Source organism: Cynoglossus semilaevis, chromosome 9 (assembly GCF_000523025.1).
Source record: "Cynoglossus semilaevis isolate Cse_v1.0 chromosome 9, Cse_v1.0, whole genome shotgun sequence".
Lineage (NCBI taxonomy): Eukaryota > Metazoa > Chordata > Actinopteri > Pleuronectiformes > Cynoglossidae > Cynoglossus > Cynoglossus semilaevis.
Window position 1 is genome coordinate 143,397 of NC_024315.1, and position 17,729 is coordinate 161,125.

Below are 17,729 nucleotides of genomic sequence, written 5' to 3' on the forward strand. Positions count from 1 at the left end.
CTGTAAACTGCTCATGTGATACGACATACTGTAGGGATGTCCGATAATAACTTTCTGCCGATATCTGATATGCCGATATTGTCCAAACTCTTAATTTCCGATTTAGATTCAGATACAATTCTGCGTAAAATTCCCTGATTGTTAAAATAGATTCATGAAATGAGCTGCAGTGCTGCCATCTAGTGACTTTCACTTTCATATACAGCTGTTTTTCCCCAAAACTATATTATGATTCTTACAGATATACAGTATAATTATGCTAATCTCAGGCTGATAATATTTGTCGGCGGATATTATCGGCCATCTTGGTTTTGAACCTGGGCTCCTCCGAGTTCTGGTGTCGGTCCCAGTGAAACTAAAAAGGTTTCCAACAAATGGAGTACAATCATCCAGTTTCCCTCCTCTGGAGACAACAACAGTGAAACCAAAAGTAGGTGATAACGACTCCTGGTGGTCAGAGCTCATAGTTAGGTCAAAACAGAGCAGAAACCAATCAGAAACCTGGACCAAAGATTTGTTTCTGCTCAGCCAATAAAACATTTACTGTAGTTTTTCATCCAATCAGAACTTTTACATAATGACAAAACTTTTTTTTTTATTTCTTCCAAAGAAGGAAAACAAACACCTCACAGCAGCTACACCCAGTTCATGAACATACTCGTGGGTAAAACTCCTGTTCTGCCAATAAAGTCTCCCAAAGCTACACAATAGACCTGGAAGTCCCTTGAAACAGCCTTGAAAGCCAAGCTGCCTGTAACAGCTGTGGTAGGTAAACAAACCTGCTCCTGAAACCCAGGTGAGTGTGAGCTGAGGTGGGCGGGGCCTGAGCTCTGTTTGAAGCGTCAGTTGACTTACCAGGGCAGGTACACAGGACCAAAGTGTTCACATCCACACCTTAGAAGAGCAGGAGAGAAGACACGCCTGCGGCAGGACAGACACAGACGCAGACGCAGACGCCGAGGCGTGAGGTGAGGGGGTTATTTGAACTTTTTGCAACAAAACTCTCTCTCTAGTGCAAACTAAACTCACTGGGCAGAGACTCGGAGACGTCTTCTTGTGCTGAGTGACACTGGATGGACAGGTTTTCACGCTTTTCTCTTCACATGAAACTCCAAGCATCTGTTGCTTCGTGCAGCACAGGTTTCTGTTCAAGGCTGCATGGTTAACAGTCAGAGGACGGGACCATGACGTCCAACCTGTCCTGCCTGTCTTCACTTAAAGACGACGACGCTCCTCTTTACATCCAGCCACACTACAAGGAGTCCTACAGACTGGCCATTTATGCCCTCCTGTGCGGGGGCAAGGAGGCCTACGAGGAGTTCCTGTGCGCCGAACAGATCAGCCACTTCCTGTCCGAGGAGGAGATCTTGTTCATCCTAGAAAATGGGGAGCTGGCCCCCGCTGAAGATGAGTCAGAGGGCAGAGAGGTCACCGCCGAGGTCAACCCCTCCACGTACTTTCCGATGGAGTCCGATGACGAGGTACCAGACCTGGACCTGGGCTGGCCCGAAGTCACGCTGGAGGACTCGGACACGAGCATCAGTCTGCTGTTCCAACCTCCCAGGGAGAACACGCCGAGCATCAAGGACGTGGTTCGCAAACAGATTCAGGAGGCGAGGCAGGTGAGACGATGATGATGATGATGAATATGTAGCGGTCAAGACACACAAGCACAGAAGAGTTGATCAAACACGCAGTGAGAGGAGCTGCTTTCAGTCAGAGAAAAACAAACATGGCCGCATACTTCAGTGTGATAGTCAACAGTCAAGTAGAGGAACGCACACACACAGTCGATATGTTCGATCGTTTACACTGGAGCAGGGTTGTCTCCAAAGACCGACCCAGGTTTGGTCTGACCTCAGACTCAGACCTTCAGAATTTTAATCCTTATCACCTGCCGTACATTACAGACGGTCCCTTTAACCAGTCATTTAAGAGCGTTCTCATTTGTTTTTTCTGACGCTGTAAAATGTCTAAGACGTAGAAACATTTTCACATAGATTTATATTCATGGTGAAATTCTAATTTACTCCCAAACTTTGACTTTTCATCCAAAGTTTAACGTTAAGATTTTGTCGAGTCAGTTCACCAACCGCAAAATAAAAGCTATTTTTTTTAAATTATTATTATATAGACTTGGATACTACATTATCTGTAAAAATAAAATAAAATCAAAAACTATGACATCATTTAAAATAAAAAGTTTTAAGAACAAATTGAAAGTAAAAAGCTTAGCTACAGGCTGCATATTGCAAAGCTAGGCTAACCACAACAAGATCTGATTGGAGCTTATTTGTAACAATATATCATTTGTGTGTGTGTGTGTGTGTGTGTGTGTGTGTTGCTCTGTCCTGCATAAACTCGTTCGTTGAAACACAACATGTTACAAGTATTCAACCTGCCTTCACTTCCACCTCAGGCTAACAAATCATTTGTATAATTCTTCTCAACTACCTGGAAACAAGTCAACGTGGTTTGTTTATGACATGGCATTGGGAAAACATTTTTAAATATATATTATAAATATATCACCTTTACAGTGTTGGAGCACTGTATACTGTAAACCAAGACGTCTGAGAGTGAACTTCAGTTATGCCTCTTGGCCCAGTCCCAGACTCTTCACATCGTTGATGAAATCTGACAGTTTATCTGTGTGAGAAAAACCTACGTCCTACACTGAGGATTAGTGCCATCTAACAGTAGGACGAGGAAACCGTTCACGGCTGTTACGCCTCCTATGGGTGGCCTACTTCCTACACATTTTACCTATAAACGAAGAGTCTGATGTTTCTGTAGCGACTGAAATGAGTTAAGAGTCATCGGGAGATACTGCCGTGACAGACGGAGGGAGAGAGTAAACACCCGAGGCCAGTGATTAGTCACCAACACAACACACTTTACACACAGATGAGATGCTAAACAGCACTGTCTGTCTGTCTGTCTGTGTGTGAAGAAAAAAAATCTACATAAAAAAAACCAAAATGTCCACCAGGGGGCAGGACTGAATTTGTTCACAGAAAAAAAAAAAACCAACGTGATTAATGAGTTAATAATTTGGTGACCAGTAAACCAGTCTCTCTGTCTGTGTGTGTGTGTGTCTCCAGCTGATTGCCATAGCCATGGACGTCTTCACTGATGTGGACATCTTTAAGGAAGTGGTCAGCGCGACGCTGAGGGGAGTGGTGGTCTACATCCTCCTGGACGACACCCAGTTCCAGAGCTTTCTGACCATGTCCCACAGAGTGGGCGTCAACATCCAGGACCTGAAGGTGAGAGTTCAACGTCTGCTGCTGTTAGATTCCACAACGTACGGCAAAACGTTCTCACGCCCGTGTGAAGTTCTGCGGGAACATCGTGGCGTTCCCAGAACACGGAAACCAGATTACATAAAGACTACGAAGGCTCGAGTAGTCGTCAACAACAACTAGTACCAGGGTTGTTGACTGTACAGATGTAAATAATAAATGTTTGATTGATTATTTATTATAAGTTACAAATATTGGTCAATGCTGTGTAATTCAAAAAAAAAAATCTAATTTACCAGGTGCTTTTTAAGCTCTCACGGGCCATACAATCGAAAAAAAATCTACATAAAAAAAAACAAAATGTCCACCAGGGGGCAGGACTGAATTTGTTCACAGAAAAAAAAATCAACTTGATTAATGAGTTAATAATGTGGTGACCAGTAAACCAGTCTCTCTGTCTGTGTGTGTGTGTCTCCAGCTGATTGCCATAGCCATGGACGTCTTCACTGATGTGGACATCTTTAAGGAAGTGGTCAGCGCGACGCTGAGGGGAGTGGTGGTCTACATCCTCCTGGACGACACCCAGTTCCAGAGCTTTCTGACCATGTCCCACAGAGTGGGCGTCAACATCCAGGACCTGAAGGTGAGAGTTCAACGTCTGCTGCTGTTAGATTCCACAACGTACGGCAAAACGTTCTCACGCCCGTGTGAAGTTCTGCGGGAACATCGTGGCGTTCCCAGAACACGGAAACCAGATTACATAAAGACTACGAAGGCTCGAGTAGTCGTCAACAACAACTAGTACCAGTTCCCCTGGAAGGGCGGGTTGTTGACTGTACAGATGTAAATAATAAATGTTTGATTGATTATTTATTATAAGTTACAAATAGTGGTCATTGCTGTGTAATTTAAAAAAAAACAAAACAAAAAAAACTTCAAATTTACCAGGTCCTTTTTAAGCTCCCATGGGCCATACAATATGACTTGATGGGCCGAATTTGGCCCCCGGGCCTTGAGTTTGACACACGTGATTCTGATGGATTAAGGTCAAGTTTGATTGGTGATTTAACTGATGTGTGTTCAGTCTGTGGAGGAATTTCCTGCTGCTTTTTTCTCTCTGCTCAGGCTCAGAACATAACATTATCAGAACATTACAATAGAAAGTTTAAAAATATATATATATATTTCTGTCACCTCTGATACAGAGGAGGGTGTGTTGGTACAGTTCACACAGTTCTGGTTCAGGGTTCGTGACGCCTTCCTTTTCTTGTATTTATTCTAAGAGTGCGACGGAGCTCTGTGGTTTTGTTTGACCATGGCGGAGGTTCATTCTTTCTTGGCTTGGAGTTTCATTCCAAATTTACAGGTTTGACTCTTTAGGTGTCAGGACATGAGGTTAAGAATAATTACAGACAAACCCCCCCAGGGATTTCGTTACGCCCTGAACATTTACATCTGTGTTTACATGTGTACATGTCATTTCCCTGCTAAAACACACAACGTTAATTCTTCCTACTATTCCATATATCTTCACATTCAACTGCACTTATAAAGATGTGACCATGGAGGCCTTGCCATTAAATTATATATATATATATATATTGCTATATATTTTTCTCAATATATTTTCTAAATATATTTTAATATATTATTTTTCTAAAAATCTTTACCACTATATATATAAATATATACATATATGTACATATATGTGTACATATATGTACATATATGCTATATATTTTTCTAAAGTTTTTTACCACTATATATATATATATGTGTGTATATATGTGTGTGTACATATATATGTAAATATATATATGTACATATATATGTACATATATATATATGAACAAAGATATGTACATATATGTACATATATATAGTGGTAAAGTTTTTTAGAAAAATATATATAAAATATATAAAAAAACCTAAAAATATATGCATAAAATATATGTATAGATATCAAATTATTTTAGATGCAAAGACACTTTTTAAACCTCTTTCTCTTCTTTATCGGTTGCTGTCTGGTCAACCCGACCAGTTATTATTAGTCTACATCTGTTCGACCGGGTTTAGAATAGCAGTAATTGAATGCAACGTAAATATTTTGTGTGTTCCTGCTGCAGTCATGAGTGAGTGCAGATCAGTTTGAGGAGCCGGTGATGACCTTTCATCTGTTCGCAGCAGCTCTTCGTGGATTAACGATGACATTTGCTCCACACCCTCAACACATCGCTTCTGTTTGCCAGCGTTTCCCTCGCTGCAGTCGTGATCACAGTGGAGGAGACGACTGCAGCAGCTGACAGACGGCCCTCTGACTGTTACTGGATTTTCCTGTCCAGCTACATCAGATCGATGTGCAAACAGTAAAAGCGACATGTCGCCAGAACGAAAAGTTGCGACGGCTTGGTGCAGAAATCACATAGCCAGTAGTCATATCACAGCAGCAGCCTCCTGAAGGCTGAGACACGGGTTCCATCCTGTCGATAATTAAAAAAAAAAAAAAAAGGCGTGTAATTACTTTTCTGCCACTGGCTGGAGTTCACTTCCTGTAGTTTCAACCCTAACGTTTACAAAGTGCAACTTCAACTGCATGTGTTTTGTTGGATCTTTAATTTATTTATTTGTTGTTTTTTATTTCTTTTTGTCCTTGCAGTCGTCATACAAAACCTGAAAGTAAAGGTTAAAATTCAAGGCTTGGATTTTTTTTTTTTTATGTCGGTAATTACCCAGTATCCAGCCTGTGCTTCCTAAGAACAGTTCCAACGAAAACCATGAGAAAGAAGACAATGACCTTAAGTTGTTTTCCTGTTAAACGACTCTTGAAAATGGATAGTTCAGGTTCAAGGTGGACGGTGTTGAATTTTCATTATCAGGAAAATCAACGTGAAGGAAAAGTATTGTTGACATGGACTTGAAGAAAATGAGCTTGTAAACAAATAAAACAAATCCATATTTTTTTGGCCTTCACTAGCGTGATATACAGAGTTTATTTTCCCGACTGGTTCGACATCCTTCAGTCACGCTGCAGGTTATGTCACATTCCAGCTTCTGACACAACATTTTTGTAAAGCTGAAATGTTAGACGACAGACGACACCACCGGACTATCTCCTCTGAGAGGACATCTGTCCCCAACACGATGTCATACGTCTTTTTTTTTTTTACATTTGTCCCCAACACGATGTCATATGTCTTTTTTTTTTTCATTTAGAACCTATGAAAAATGATTAACTTGTTCCTCTGTGTCTCTACGTCAGAACATTCGAGTTCGGACCGTCCAGGGGCCTCAGTATCAGTGTCAGTCCGGGGTCAAGTTCAACGGCGGAATGGAGCAGAAGTTTATCCTGGTGGACTGCAGGACAGTTCTGTACGGGACTTACAGGTGAGTGGATCAGAACCACTCCACTCATGTGGAACGTCTAGTTTTGAAATAATCATTTTAATTATTATTTTGTTTTATCTTTCAGCTACACTTGGTCCTTCGAGAAGATCAACCTCAGCATGGTTCTGGTGGTAACTGGTCAGCTGGTCTGCTCTTACGATGAGGAGTTTCGGAGACTGTACGCACGGTCCACGGTTCCTGCACTGCTGTCCTGGGAGAGGCCTCCCGCCCAGTACCAGAGAGAACCTGTACCCGTGCAGAACCCAAACTCCAGCCACCTCTCGCTGCACCAGATTCACAGGCCCAGAGTGATGCACGGCATGAGAAGTGTTCTGGACGAGAGGTTCAGCAACTCCAACGTGCTGACGAGAGGCGTGAGCGTCCAGGATAAGTTACACCAGTCTCACTGTCCTGAGATGGGGAATCTGGTGCGGGGCCACAGCTATGGTGGAGAGCTGCAGAAGTTGAATTCTTTGACTCGACTCAGGATGGGCACCAAGGACATCGGACTACCTGACAGACCTGCTCCTCAGCTGAGGGGGAACACTGACTTACTTACCAACAGGTTGTCTCAGCAGCACCTTCGACATCGTACTCGCTACGGTGCCGACCAAAATCTTATACCTTTTAACTCGGAAACATCGCTTCACAGGTGGAAGATGGACGCCTACTTTGAGAACGAAATTCCACTGGACCCAGCGTTTGACATGGCGTCCCCCGTGGGCTCTCCGTTCAGCAGTCACACGGGTTTGAATGAGCACCAGTCACAGCTGATTCACACCAGGTCCCGGGAAATCAAGAGTCGGTTAGAGGAGATGAGGCAGAAGCGGCTCAGTCTGCAGGACTACAACAGTCTCAGGCAGAGCCAGGAGAGTTTAAGGTCCATGTATCCTACCTTAGAAAGACCAAAATACATGTCTTCATTGAGGAACCTGGACACGAGGCCTGGTACGACCGATTTTGAGCCATATGTGCAAAATGGTCGCAACGTGGAGTCGGTCAACCAGAAAATTGGCGAGCCCAGCAACGAGTCTCTGTACAGGACGGTTTCGGCCGCTGAGATAGACATGACAATGAACGACCCGTTACTCAAACTCTCTCACCTGCAATCGAGCAGTCTCAGTATTCAGCTCCCCAGAGCGATGGAGTCTCTGGTTGAGATACCTGAAGAAAAAGATGGTTCAAACAATCAGATCAACAGCCCCGGTACAGCTGCCCTGCTCAACGGACACGAGGAGATCTGCACGGACGACCCCAGAGGTCAGAGGGGCAAATCGAGCCTGGCCACGGAATCACCAGGTAACGATGAAATCAAAGGAAGCAATGGTTCTCTGGGTAAGACGGAGACGAGCGCAGGCTCGGCTGCTGCTAAAGAAAGAAAGAAATCAGTTGCTAATGACATAGAAAGTACCCCAAAGATCTTAAACACATCCACGGAGAGCCAGCATTCGGTGGAGACCAAGGCGAGTCATGGAGAAAAGCGTCGAGAGGAACCGTCACTCCAGAGGAAGAGCTCTGTGAGAATGAAGGTTCAGTCCATGCTTTCGTCGGATGAAAAGAAAGACAAGCCGTCCAAGAAAGAGTCTCTCCAACGAAAAGCCTCATTGAGATCGCCCAATACCTCGGGGTCAAACCAACCCCTCAAAGCTGACCATTCGCAGGCTCCTGCTGCCAGTCAAAAGAAAGGTCATCCACCGGCCGTTTCCAGGTCACAGAACTCCAGCGGTCCAGCAGATGCAGAGAAGCCCAAGGCTGCTTTTCCCAGACTTTCTCCTCATCGTTCAAGCAAACGAAAGCCAAACCTGACGACAGGGCAGGACAGAGGATCAAAGGACACTCTGGACCAGGAGGGGGCGACGGTTGTCCAGACCAGAAGAGAAAAGGCCTACAGTAGATACGAGTATCTGCTCAGCACCGAACGGATACCAATGGAGAGAGACCGAGACATGTCCACCTGGCACAGCAAACAGGACTCAGAGTATCCGATGTACCAGACTCAGAATGCCACCGACAAGAAACTTGGACGATTCATGCAGCGAGTAGGAAATCTCATTGGCAAAAAATAACTGAGGAGAGGAAACGACGGTCATGCTGCATTAAAGACATTAAAGACACTTCCAAGTCGTGAAGCTCAAATTCTTGGATTCTGCCCTAACTGGACCAGGCTGTGGTCCACCACTGCCCCCTTGTGTACAACGACTGTAATCCTGGTAACAACCTAAAGGTTACTTTGACTTTAGCTTGTGCAATGTTTAGATTCTGTGCAGAAAATTGTTTTTTAATGACTTCTTTTTATAGACTGTGTTTGGCAAGTCTGAAAATATATCAGTTTTACTATTTGTCTTAATTAATCCAAGGGACTGAATGAAACAAATAAGATCAGTTGTAGCCAACAGTTCGCAGGGTAAATATGTGTTGTTGTTTTTTGCTGGATGGAGACTGTTCTCTTTAAACAAGGGTCTCAGACTGAGGGCCACAGTCATTTGACTGGGGGGGGGGGGGGAGTGTTTGATATTCCATATATTAAAAAACAGATATTTTTTGGGGGAAACCTTTTGTTAAATATAAATACTGTATTGTATTTAAGTGCCAAAAGTTAAATAAGCAATTGAAAATACCTATATATATATATACACACACACTTATGTATATATATATATATACATATGTATATATATACACACATAAATATATTTATGTGTGTATATATATATATATACACACATATGTATATATATATATATACATATGTATATATATATACATATATACACACATAAATATATATATATATATAATACATACCTCAAGGGCAGTCTAGTCATGTGATAGATGAGTCAGACTTGTGTGATGAAAGTGCTGCTTTAAGCAAATTTATGTTGTACATGTGGAAGGTTTGTTAACATACAGTGCTGTAAAAATGTTGATAAAAAGCATTATCAAGAATATATATATACATATATACATATATATATATAGTATACTCTGTAAATAACATAATCATAAACAATAAAATCCTTGTCAAATTTTGCTGATGTGTTGGTTTTTTTTTTTCTGTTTGTTTTTTTTTGGTAAAACCTATATTTCCATCAATTTCCTTAGAAACATTTGTGTGATCTTGAGTGGGTGTGACTAGACAAACTGAATGAAACCGTCTAAAGTAAATAGAGTTTAAAATGCCACGCCTTCACAGGACAAGCTTTTTAAAAAGGTGAAATGAATAAAACATTAACTTTCATGACCTACTAGTTCTTGTTTGGTCTCGGTGTTCAGGAGAAAATAGCAACAGAAAACACACTTCTAAATGTTGGTAGTTGTTTTGTTTATACTTTTATTCCGATGTCTAGAACCAGCTTTCTAGATAAAATACTCCAGAGACTTGTTTCTCTCATCATCTAGTTCTTGAGTCTCAATCTCAAACTTTTTCAAGGCGATGAAATACTGAACAAACGGTTCTCCCAGCATGCTGCACATCACGTGGTCGCCCTCCAGCGCCTCCAGAGCATCTTCTAGTTTTACAGGAATGGCAAACTCCCTTTGCTGACCTGGGGCTTTTTTCCGAATGCTGTCTACGTTGAGGTTCCGTCTTATACCATCCAGTCCTGCAGCCACTGTGGCGGCCAGTGCAATATAAGGATTGGCCAAGGCTGAGCCTAGCTTGTTTTCAATTTGCATCTCCCTACCACCATGGCACTTGATGTTGAAGGAGCTGCTGTTATCATTGCTGCCACAGGTGGCGTACAGAGTGGCTTTGGGGTCTTTGATGGTCTTTGCGATGTGGCTTCGGCAGCCGAGGCTAGGTGACATCAGGCAGCTCAGAGCAGCGGAGTGGCTGAGCAGCCCTGCCAGCCACCTACGTCCGATCTCGGAGAGCTCGTCGGCCTTTTCGCCACTTTGGAACAGACTACGTTTCCCAGTAGCGTCCCACAAGCAGTGAGACAAAACTCCAGAGTTGAAAAGGCCATCTTCAGTGAAAAAGCTAGCAAGGTAGCCTTGTTTACGGGCCATTTCCTTGATACCAGTGCGGAACGTGAAGGCGCTATCGGCAGCTGAGATCCCAAATTCTGGACGAAGGCTGATCTCCATCTGGGCCGGCCCACTGGCCGAGGAGATGCTGTCAATGTCTGCACCCATGCAGTACATGTTGTCCATGAGCTGCTGGAAGAAAGGCAGGTCGTGGCTACCCAGCAGGGTGGTGGCGGGGAACATTAGCGTTTTTAGTCCGATCCGGTCTGGTGCTCCAATAACACAGCACTCGTAGGTGAAGGAGGAGTGCAGTGAGAAGCCCAGACTTTGGAGCTGACCAAGGAGCTGCTTAGTAATGAGGCGAGGAGAGGTACACAGGGGGCTCCCGGTCACTGTGCAGGGGTCGCAGATAACTCGAGCAGTATTCTCAGCCCAGGGAAGCGCCCTAAAAGTCGAAAGGTCAGGTATTAACAGAACATCACTGTTGAAGTTGGCTGTGTTAGCGTGGTCCACTTCATTACTCCTGGGGCACAGCGTTAGCTCCAGGTAACTCCGTGGCATTGGAACTCCATGAAGCGACTTCTCCTGTAGATGCAACATTAACTTTAACAAGGAGTCTGGAATATGTTTTAAATTACAATTTCCTGGTGGCCTAGCTTAGCCTGACATGGAATTAGGTGTAGGTAGATGGATGGATGGATGGATGGATGGATGGATGGATGGATGGATGGATTCACATACTTGGAAGAAGCGAACAGGGACAGTCTTGGACCTGGACACCCCATGAAGGTCGGTGGCCTCAAAGCGGACAAAGCCGGTGTTGTCTCTGGCAATCTGCTGCTTGATCTGCTCCATGGCAGCAATGAACATTTGGTCACTGAAGAACTTATGTGTCTTGTTTTCTTTTCCTGTTAAAACAGGGATTTCATGAAAAAAAAAATTGATTCAAAAGAAACATGCTTATATTTATTTATTAAAATACATTTCGTAAACACCTCAGTCGGGCAACAAAAAACAGATAAACTTTGTAAAAACAAATTTGATGATAACACTTTAACCTACACAATGGTTTAAAAACATTATATTATTAGTTTGAACACTTCTAAGTTTTGTCAATGATCTAGTTTTACTGACCTGTGTGAGAAGCTCTGGTCTCTCCCCAGGATCTACCACTCACATTAGAGTGAGTGCTAACTTGTGGCTGTTGCCTGATAGTCTTTTCATCAGGCATGAATGAGCTGGATGAATCCATGTTGGAAGGTTGATGAATAGAGGAGCGGCCTCGGGGCCGGGCCCCTGTTCTGGAAGCGTCAGAGTTGGGTTGGAAGGTGGTCAACATCCCATGATGCTTTACCTCATCCTGCTGTCCATCAAATCCCCCACAACCATCTCCTCCATGTCTGTAGTAAAGGCCAGTATGGACTTTCACAAAAGGACTTTCCGGTTTCCCATCTTCTTGTTCACAGAATTTCACCCGGGGGCTGGAGCTCAGGAAGGTCTTCAGTTCCTCCACCGTCTGCCTGGGGATGTTTACTTCACTAAATGACTCTCTGGCGTCTGACAGTGGCTCCTGGCTCCAGTCATCCTCCACTGTGGGATCATCCAGACTTCGATCATATCTGTGCTCTACAGGTGTTTGAGGAAAAGACCGTCCAAATACCAGAGCTTGGTTTTCTGAAGGTAAGGAGGTGCTAGCATGAGGATGGACGATGGAAGACGCTCCACTTCCTCCACTCCAGTCCATGGGGTTCAAACGTTTGCTAGTCGCCTTCTCATACTTTTTGTTGCCAAAGCTCACACCTACGCCATCTACCTGATCTGTACGCCTGACCTGGAAACAGACGAGATCTGTCTGTCATTTAAATGGTAAAACATATTGCATTAAATCGGAAGTATTTCTTGGAAAAAAACAGAGAGAAAATGCAATAATTCCAGAAGACAACTTTGAAAAAGTACCTCGAAATCTTCTGAATCTTCCTTCATTTTGCTCTTTAAACAATTTCCCGCAGAGTAATTTTCTGCAGAATTCAGATTATTTTTATAGACACGACACAATGGTGAAAAGATTAGAAATTTCTCTGTGTCCAACTAATGCACGTGGGAGTCTGGCAGTAAACTGGCACCATCCACACAGACACAGAGCCATGGACCTTTGAGCTCATTAACCAATGACAAAACTGACAAAAACAACAGAGAATCACTTTTGTGTTGGTGCAAAGAGAGAGTGCGGAGCTAAGCAGTTCTTCCAAAAAAAATGAACGTGAGCAGAAGTATTTATTTCAGAGAGGTTAAAAACTAAGCTACCTTTTCAAATCCAGTCAAACAAGGCTGCGTGTGCCTGTGTTTGTTTACATATGTAAGATATTTATTCTGGGTTTCTCTTTGAGGAGTTTATTTTATTATATTTATGAACATTTACTGGTGTGCTTGGTCCACGTGAGTGACTCCAGGAGGTGGAGGGTGGTACCAGCTGACCTGGACAGTATGGAAATGGGGAGATGTCTGGGCAAAACACCTCACATTCCCAGGGTGGGGTTTACAGTTTTCTGTCAAGTTAAAAACACATGTAGGAAAATATGGACTGTTTTATTAGTTCTTTTCAAAATAATATATCTGGTATGACTATACACTGTGTTGTTTTTTAAAAGGTAATTGTTTCAAACTAAAAACATCTTGCAAAAAATAATTTGATAGCTTCAGCGTTTAGAATCGTTTATGTTATGCACCTTTAATTCAAACTGCACAGCTTTTTTTTTGCAAAGATAAAAGTCATATTTGTAATAATGTGCAATATTGAACATGGTTTTTAAACTTGAATGGATAAAGAGTAAAGTTCACGTTTGGTCGTTTTGTTTGTATGTCTAGATGAAGTGTGAGTGTTAAACTGTCAAATGCGCCATCGAATTACACGGGCGTTTATTTTGAAAGTCCATACCGGACATGACGGCAGTAAACGGGGCGAGCACCGGGGGACTTCGGCTCCGCTCTGAGAACCAGCACCGGACTGTATGGTGAAGAACCGCTCAGTAACATTACCTTTTTCTGAGGACCGGCTGTATGATTAAGCTACAATCTTCAATGAGTAAGCATATCCCAGTAAGTTACGTTATATGTCTGTCTTTAAAAATAGCTGCCATTTTGTCTGTGTGTGTGGTCCTTCTGCGTTAAATCGCTACGTTATCGTTTCCAGCTGGCCTTTCGGCTAAACCCGTGGTCTCAGCCGGTTTAACCCAGTTTAAAACCTGGGTTACATAGACGCTGTTTAATTGACACCTGTTATAATTACAATAACAGGAAACCGAACTGACATTTGTCACAGACCAACGTTGAAATGTAACAACTCTATATTGGGTGTTTTTTTGTTTCAGGAGGAAGCCGCTGTCAAGATGCGTAGCTTCGTATTGGGTGTTTGTTTTTTTTCAGGATGAAGCCGCTGTCAACATTGGGTGTTTTTTTTTTTTCAGGATGAAGCCGCTGTCAAGATGCGTAGCTTCGCCGGGCTGTTCCCGGCTAATTAGCTCGCATATAAAGGGCGGATTTTAATACGGAACGAGTGAGATCGATACGAGACATTTAGTGTGTAGCTTTTCTCAAAGACGAGCAACCTAACGGTTTAACGAGGCGTCGTGTGTTTCGCCTGTAGAAAATGCAGAGTTTGGTTCACCTCTCAGCCGACAGGCCTCTAAATTTATACGATGGCGCCCTGTTCTTCAACACACAAAGGACAATATACAGAAGCATATGTTGGGCTTTAAACTGCAGCTCGACCGATGTCTGTAGACAACAACGCCGGTGATGTTCATTAAAAAAAATCAGGCCAGGAGAAAATCTGTTCATGAGGCATATTTTTCCTTCTTTTGTCCAGTTTTCCTTTGTCTTCCATAGTAACAAATGACAAACAGTATCGCAATTTCTTTGGCGTAAATCATGATGACAAAGTACTGTCACTGTTGTTGCGGGGGTTTTCATCCGTTCAAACAAATTCTGACACTGTTTAGCGTCAGTTATTATTTTACAAAACACAAATTAATTCTAATATGTTGGATGTCAACGAAAAGCTTTTGTTTGAAAATCTACAGGCCAAATATCTTTTTTTTTATCTTGTCCGACAAATCCCGTAGAGATGTCACGGATGTTCAGTCTGTCCAGTCTACATTTCTGTCTGCAATGTGCAAACATGTGTGAAATAAATAGTAAACATTTAAACATGCAGATGAAAACACGTGCTTCCACTAGAATTTGTATGAATCATAGATTTTAAGCTGACTGTTGAGTTTAAATAAGCTGACATTAAATAACCTTTTCTTGCACACATCCCCATTTTTAATTCATTTTTGTCTCTGTGCTTTTTATATCACCTTCCAGTCTATTGTCCCTCCCTTTTGTCCGCATTGTGGTGTTTTTCTTCTGACATCCTAGTCTTCAGCCAGAACATACTGGATTAATGAAGAAACCTGGAGCAGCTTGGCTCTTTTTTTAAATTTTATTTCAGCTATAGAGGACAAAAACAGGCCCTCATTGATTAGTCATTCCCGAGGGCTGTAAAGAACATGTTGATATTGTATGAGTCAGATTTGTGATGATGCTGATGGTGAGGAGAAAGTGGTGTTGGCGAGCTGAAGTCCCTGTTGAAGGCCTCTCAGTGAGCTCAGCCTTTATGGACATGACCTACATGTCAGAATTGACTAATCTTTTCCGTTGCTGTTCTCTCGGAGCCTTTAGTTTAGCGATACTGTTTACTTAACTTTCAGGCAGGTTCGTTATTCTTCCATTTTCTTTATGTTTTAATTAAGGTTTTATGGAAATCACTGTCTTGTGTACATATAAGTGTGTTGCCCAACAGTTTGTTATTGGTTGTGACAAATAACACAAGTTTAAATGTTGAGATTCATACAATGACAATGAAGGTGGTTAAAGTATTCAAATCAATTTGAATAATTATTTTTAAAAAGTGATACGTTGACCTCTGTGCTATGTTCTGTCCACAAGCCAGAATAATCAGTTTTCTAATGACATTCAGATTGATTAAGTTTAAGGATTTTTTGCAAACTCAAGTAATAGTTTTCTCTGGCAACTTGAACGAATACGTAATTCCAAAATATACTAATATACTTTTTTTTACTTAATTTAGTCTCTAGTAACACTGTTTTGTAAACCCACCCCTAGCAAATGCAGCGTTTGTCCTTACCGTTGCTGCAGCAACGCCTATCCCTTCATCACATGTTTAAGTGCCTTTGATTTAAACACAAAATGATAAAGGGCCATGAAGGTCATAAACAGTGAGTCATACAGAATCAAACCGACTTGATATTGGAGCCACAGTTAAGTACCAGAGGAGGGTGAAGTACATTATGCCATTGCAAAAGGTGAACATATTTGTTATATATCAATAAAAAAAACACTCATTTATAATTTGCAGACCATGTGTCAGTTGACCACGTCTCAAATCCAGGTTTCCGGTCTCTTATAAGTTCAACTGTTTGATAAAGTTAGTACGATGTTAAAACGTACCAAATGTAAAAAAAAAAAGGATTTGCTTTAAGGTTGTTTCTACCAATTGTGATCTTTTACTATTTTGGGAAAATACTGTTCCTGACGGTCTTTATAGAATTCTATCTATTGATTGCTGCTGATGCAGCGGTATGACACATGTACACTAATATAAGAGGAGCCCTTACCAGACGCAGCTGCTGCATCTGTCTGTGCATCGTCTTGTATTCTGAAATTTGGGAGTAAGTTAATATTGAGCTCAATGTCAGATCACCATAATTACAGTGATCAAACTTTGGGCAAACGAGGCAAAACGAAAATAGGTGCAGCAAAGCAAAGCACGCCTCATTGACTGTCGTATTTTAAATCTCTGTATTTTTCTTGTTATTGGTTAAAATAAGTTTTTGGTCCTTGAACCATTTTAACGGGCTGCCTCTTTTGTCTCGCCTCTGTGTCCTGCAGCAGTTCTGTGGTGTTCTGGGTCACACATTTATGGAGTTTCTGAAGGGCAGTGGGGACTACTGCCAGGCTCAGCACGCTGCCTATGCAGACGAGTGAACAGCCAAACTCGCCATCGATCTGAAGCACTTGAGCCACAGGAGGAACCCCATAACGTTGGCAGGACCGGGACGCCTCCCAGAACCAGCGACAACTCGGCCTGGATGGGGTAACTCCACCCGCTGCACACTGCCCTTGTCGGCTTCCGCCTGGCCAGAATCAAGGTGGAACCAGCCTTGTTTTTATTTTCTCCCTTTTCTTTTGTTTTATTCCAAAAGAAAGGGGGTTTGATTTACTTTTCCTCTTCAAGTCCCCAGTTTTCCTCACTTGCCTGTTGCAGTCCTCCTCTTTTTTCTTAAGTTCCTTGTTAAAGCCTTGCCAACTTTGAAGAAGTTCTCCGAAGTTTTTCTTTTTTTTTTTTGGATCCTGTGTTGCTGAAATCTCGTTGGAAGTTTTTTTTTGTGTGTGTTTGACATTCCCTCCGAGTTTAACTGTTTACATTGGTGTTTTCACTCTGTGGAAGACTTTTGGGTTATACGACAAGATTTGTTTTTTTTTACTGTTGTCACGATGGCTCGAATGAACCGACCTGCCCCTGTGGAGATCACCTACAAAAACATGAGGTTCCTCATTACCCACAATCCCACCAATGCCACCCTGAACAAGTTCATTGAGGTGAGCACTAAAAGCCTGTGTTGACATTTTTATTAACTCTGTCTTGTGATGCAAAACAAAACTACTTTTTAATTAATTGAGGAATTATAAAGGACATTTTTTTTTTACATTACTGAGTTAATTATTGATAGAACGTTGTGAGGGATTTAATAAATGTCTGTCTGTAACTTTCTCACACAGTTTTCACTGTCATTTGCAGGAGCTGAAGAAGTATGGAGTTACCACCGTCGTAAGAGTTTGCGAGGCCACCTATGATGCTACCCTGGTGGTGAAAGAGGGAATCCAAGTTCTGGTAAGTTCAAAGTTGACTTGTTTTCTTTGGACTTGATGACAGGTTGTGTTGATAAAATGTGTGCCTTTTCACCACCAATTTCTGCACATGTTGGTTTATTCAGGGATAGATTTAAAAAATACCTGTTCATAAAATAATTAAAAATGAATGCTTATTTCAAGTCTGTTTACCTCATGACT

The 17,729-nt window shown here is 42.2% G+C and overlaps 3 protein-coding genes across 5 annotated transcripts in view; 2 read left to right on the plus strand and 1 right to left on the minus strand.

The window, feature by feature from the left end:
• Positions 1-127: 127 nt before the first annotated feature.
• LOC103383141 (protein FAM83B-like) lies at positions 128-9,091 on the plus strand. The gene is made up of 4 exons (XM_008316168.2): positions 128-1,622; positions 3,105-3,269; positions 6,505-6,629; positions 6,715-9,091. The coding sequence occupies exons 1-4, from the start codon at positions 1,185-1,187 to the stop codon at positions 8,693-8,695; spliced, it is 2,709 nt and encodes a 902-aa protein (XP_008314390.1). The 5' UTR covers positions 128-1,184; the 3' UTR covers positions 8,696-9,091.
• Positions 9,092-9,703: 612 nt separating this feature from the next.
• lgsn (lengsin, lens protein with glutamine synthetase domain) lies at positions 9,704-12,984 on the minus strand. The gene is made up of 3 exons (XM_025058587.1): positions 11,730-12,984; positions 11,337-11,503; positions 9,704-11,180 (listed from the first exon to the last, which is right to left on the minus strand). The coding sequence occupies exons 1-3, from the start codon at positions 12,337-12,339 to the stop codon at positions 9,987-9,989; spliced, it is 1,971 nt and encodes a 656-aa protein (XP_024914355.1). The 5' UTR covers positions 12,340-12,984; the 3' UTR covers positions 9,704-9,986.
• Positions 12,985-13,522: 538 nt separating this feature from the next.
• ptp4a1 (protein tyrosine phosphatase 4A1) overlaps positions 13,523-17,729 on the plus strand; it is a 10,124-nt gene continuing 5,917 nt past the window's right edge. Inside the window, exons 1-3 of one of the 3 annotated variants that reach the window (XM_025058585.1) lie at positions 13,523-13,677; positions 16,548-17,258; positions 17,458-17,550. In XM_025058585.1, coding sequence (XP_024914353.1) covers positions 17,154-17,258; positions 17,458-17,550 — 198 coding nt within the window. In that variant the 5' untranslated portion in view covers positions 13,523-13,677; positions 16,548-17,153. Of the gene's footprint in view, positions 13,692-15,869; positions 15,962-16,547; positions 17,259-17,457; positions 17,551-17,729 lie in introns of those variants that run through there. The other 2 variants (XM_025058584.1, XM_025058586.1) reach the window with 2 other exon arrangements.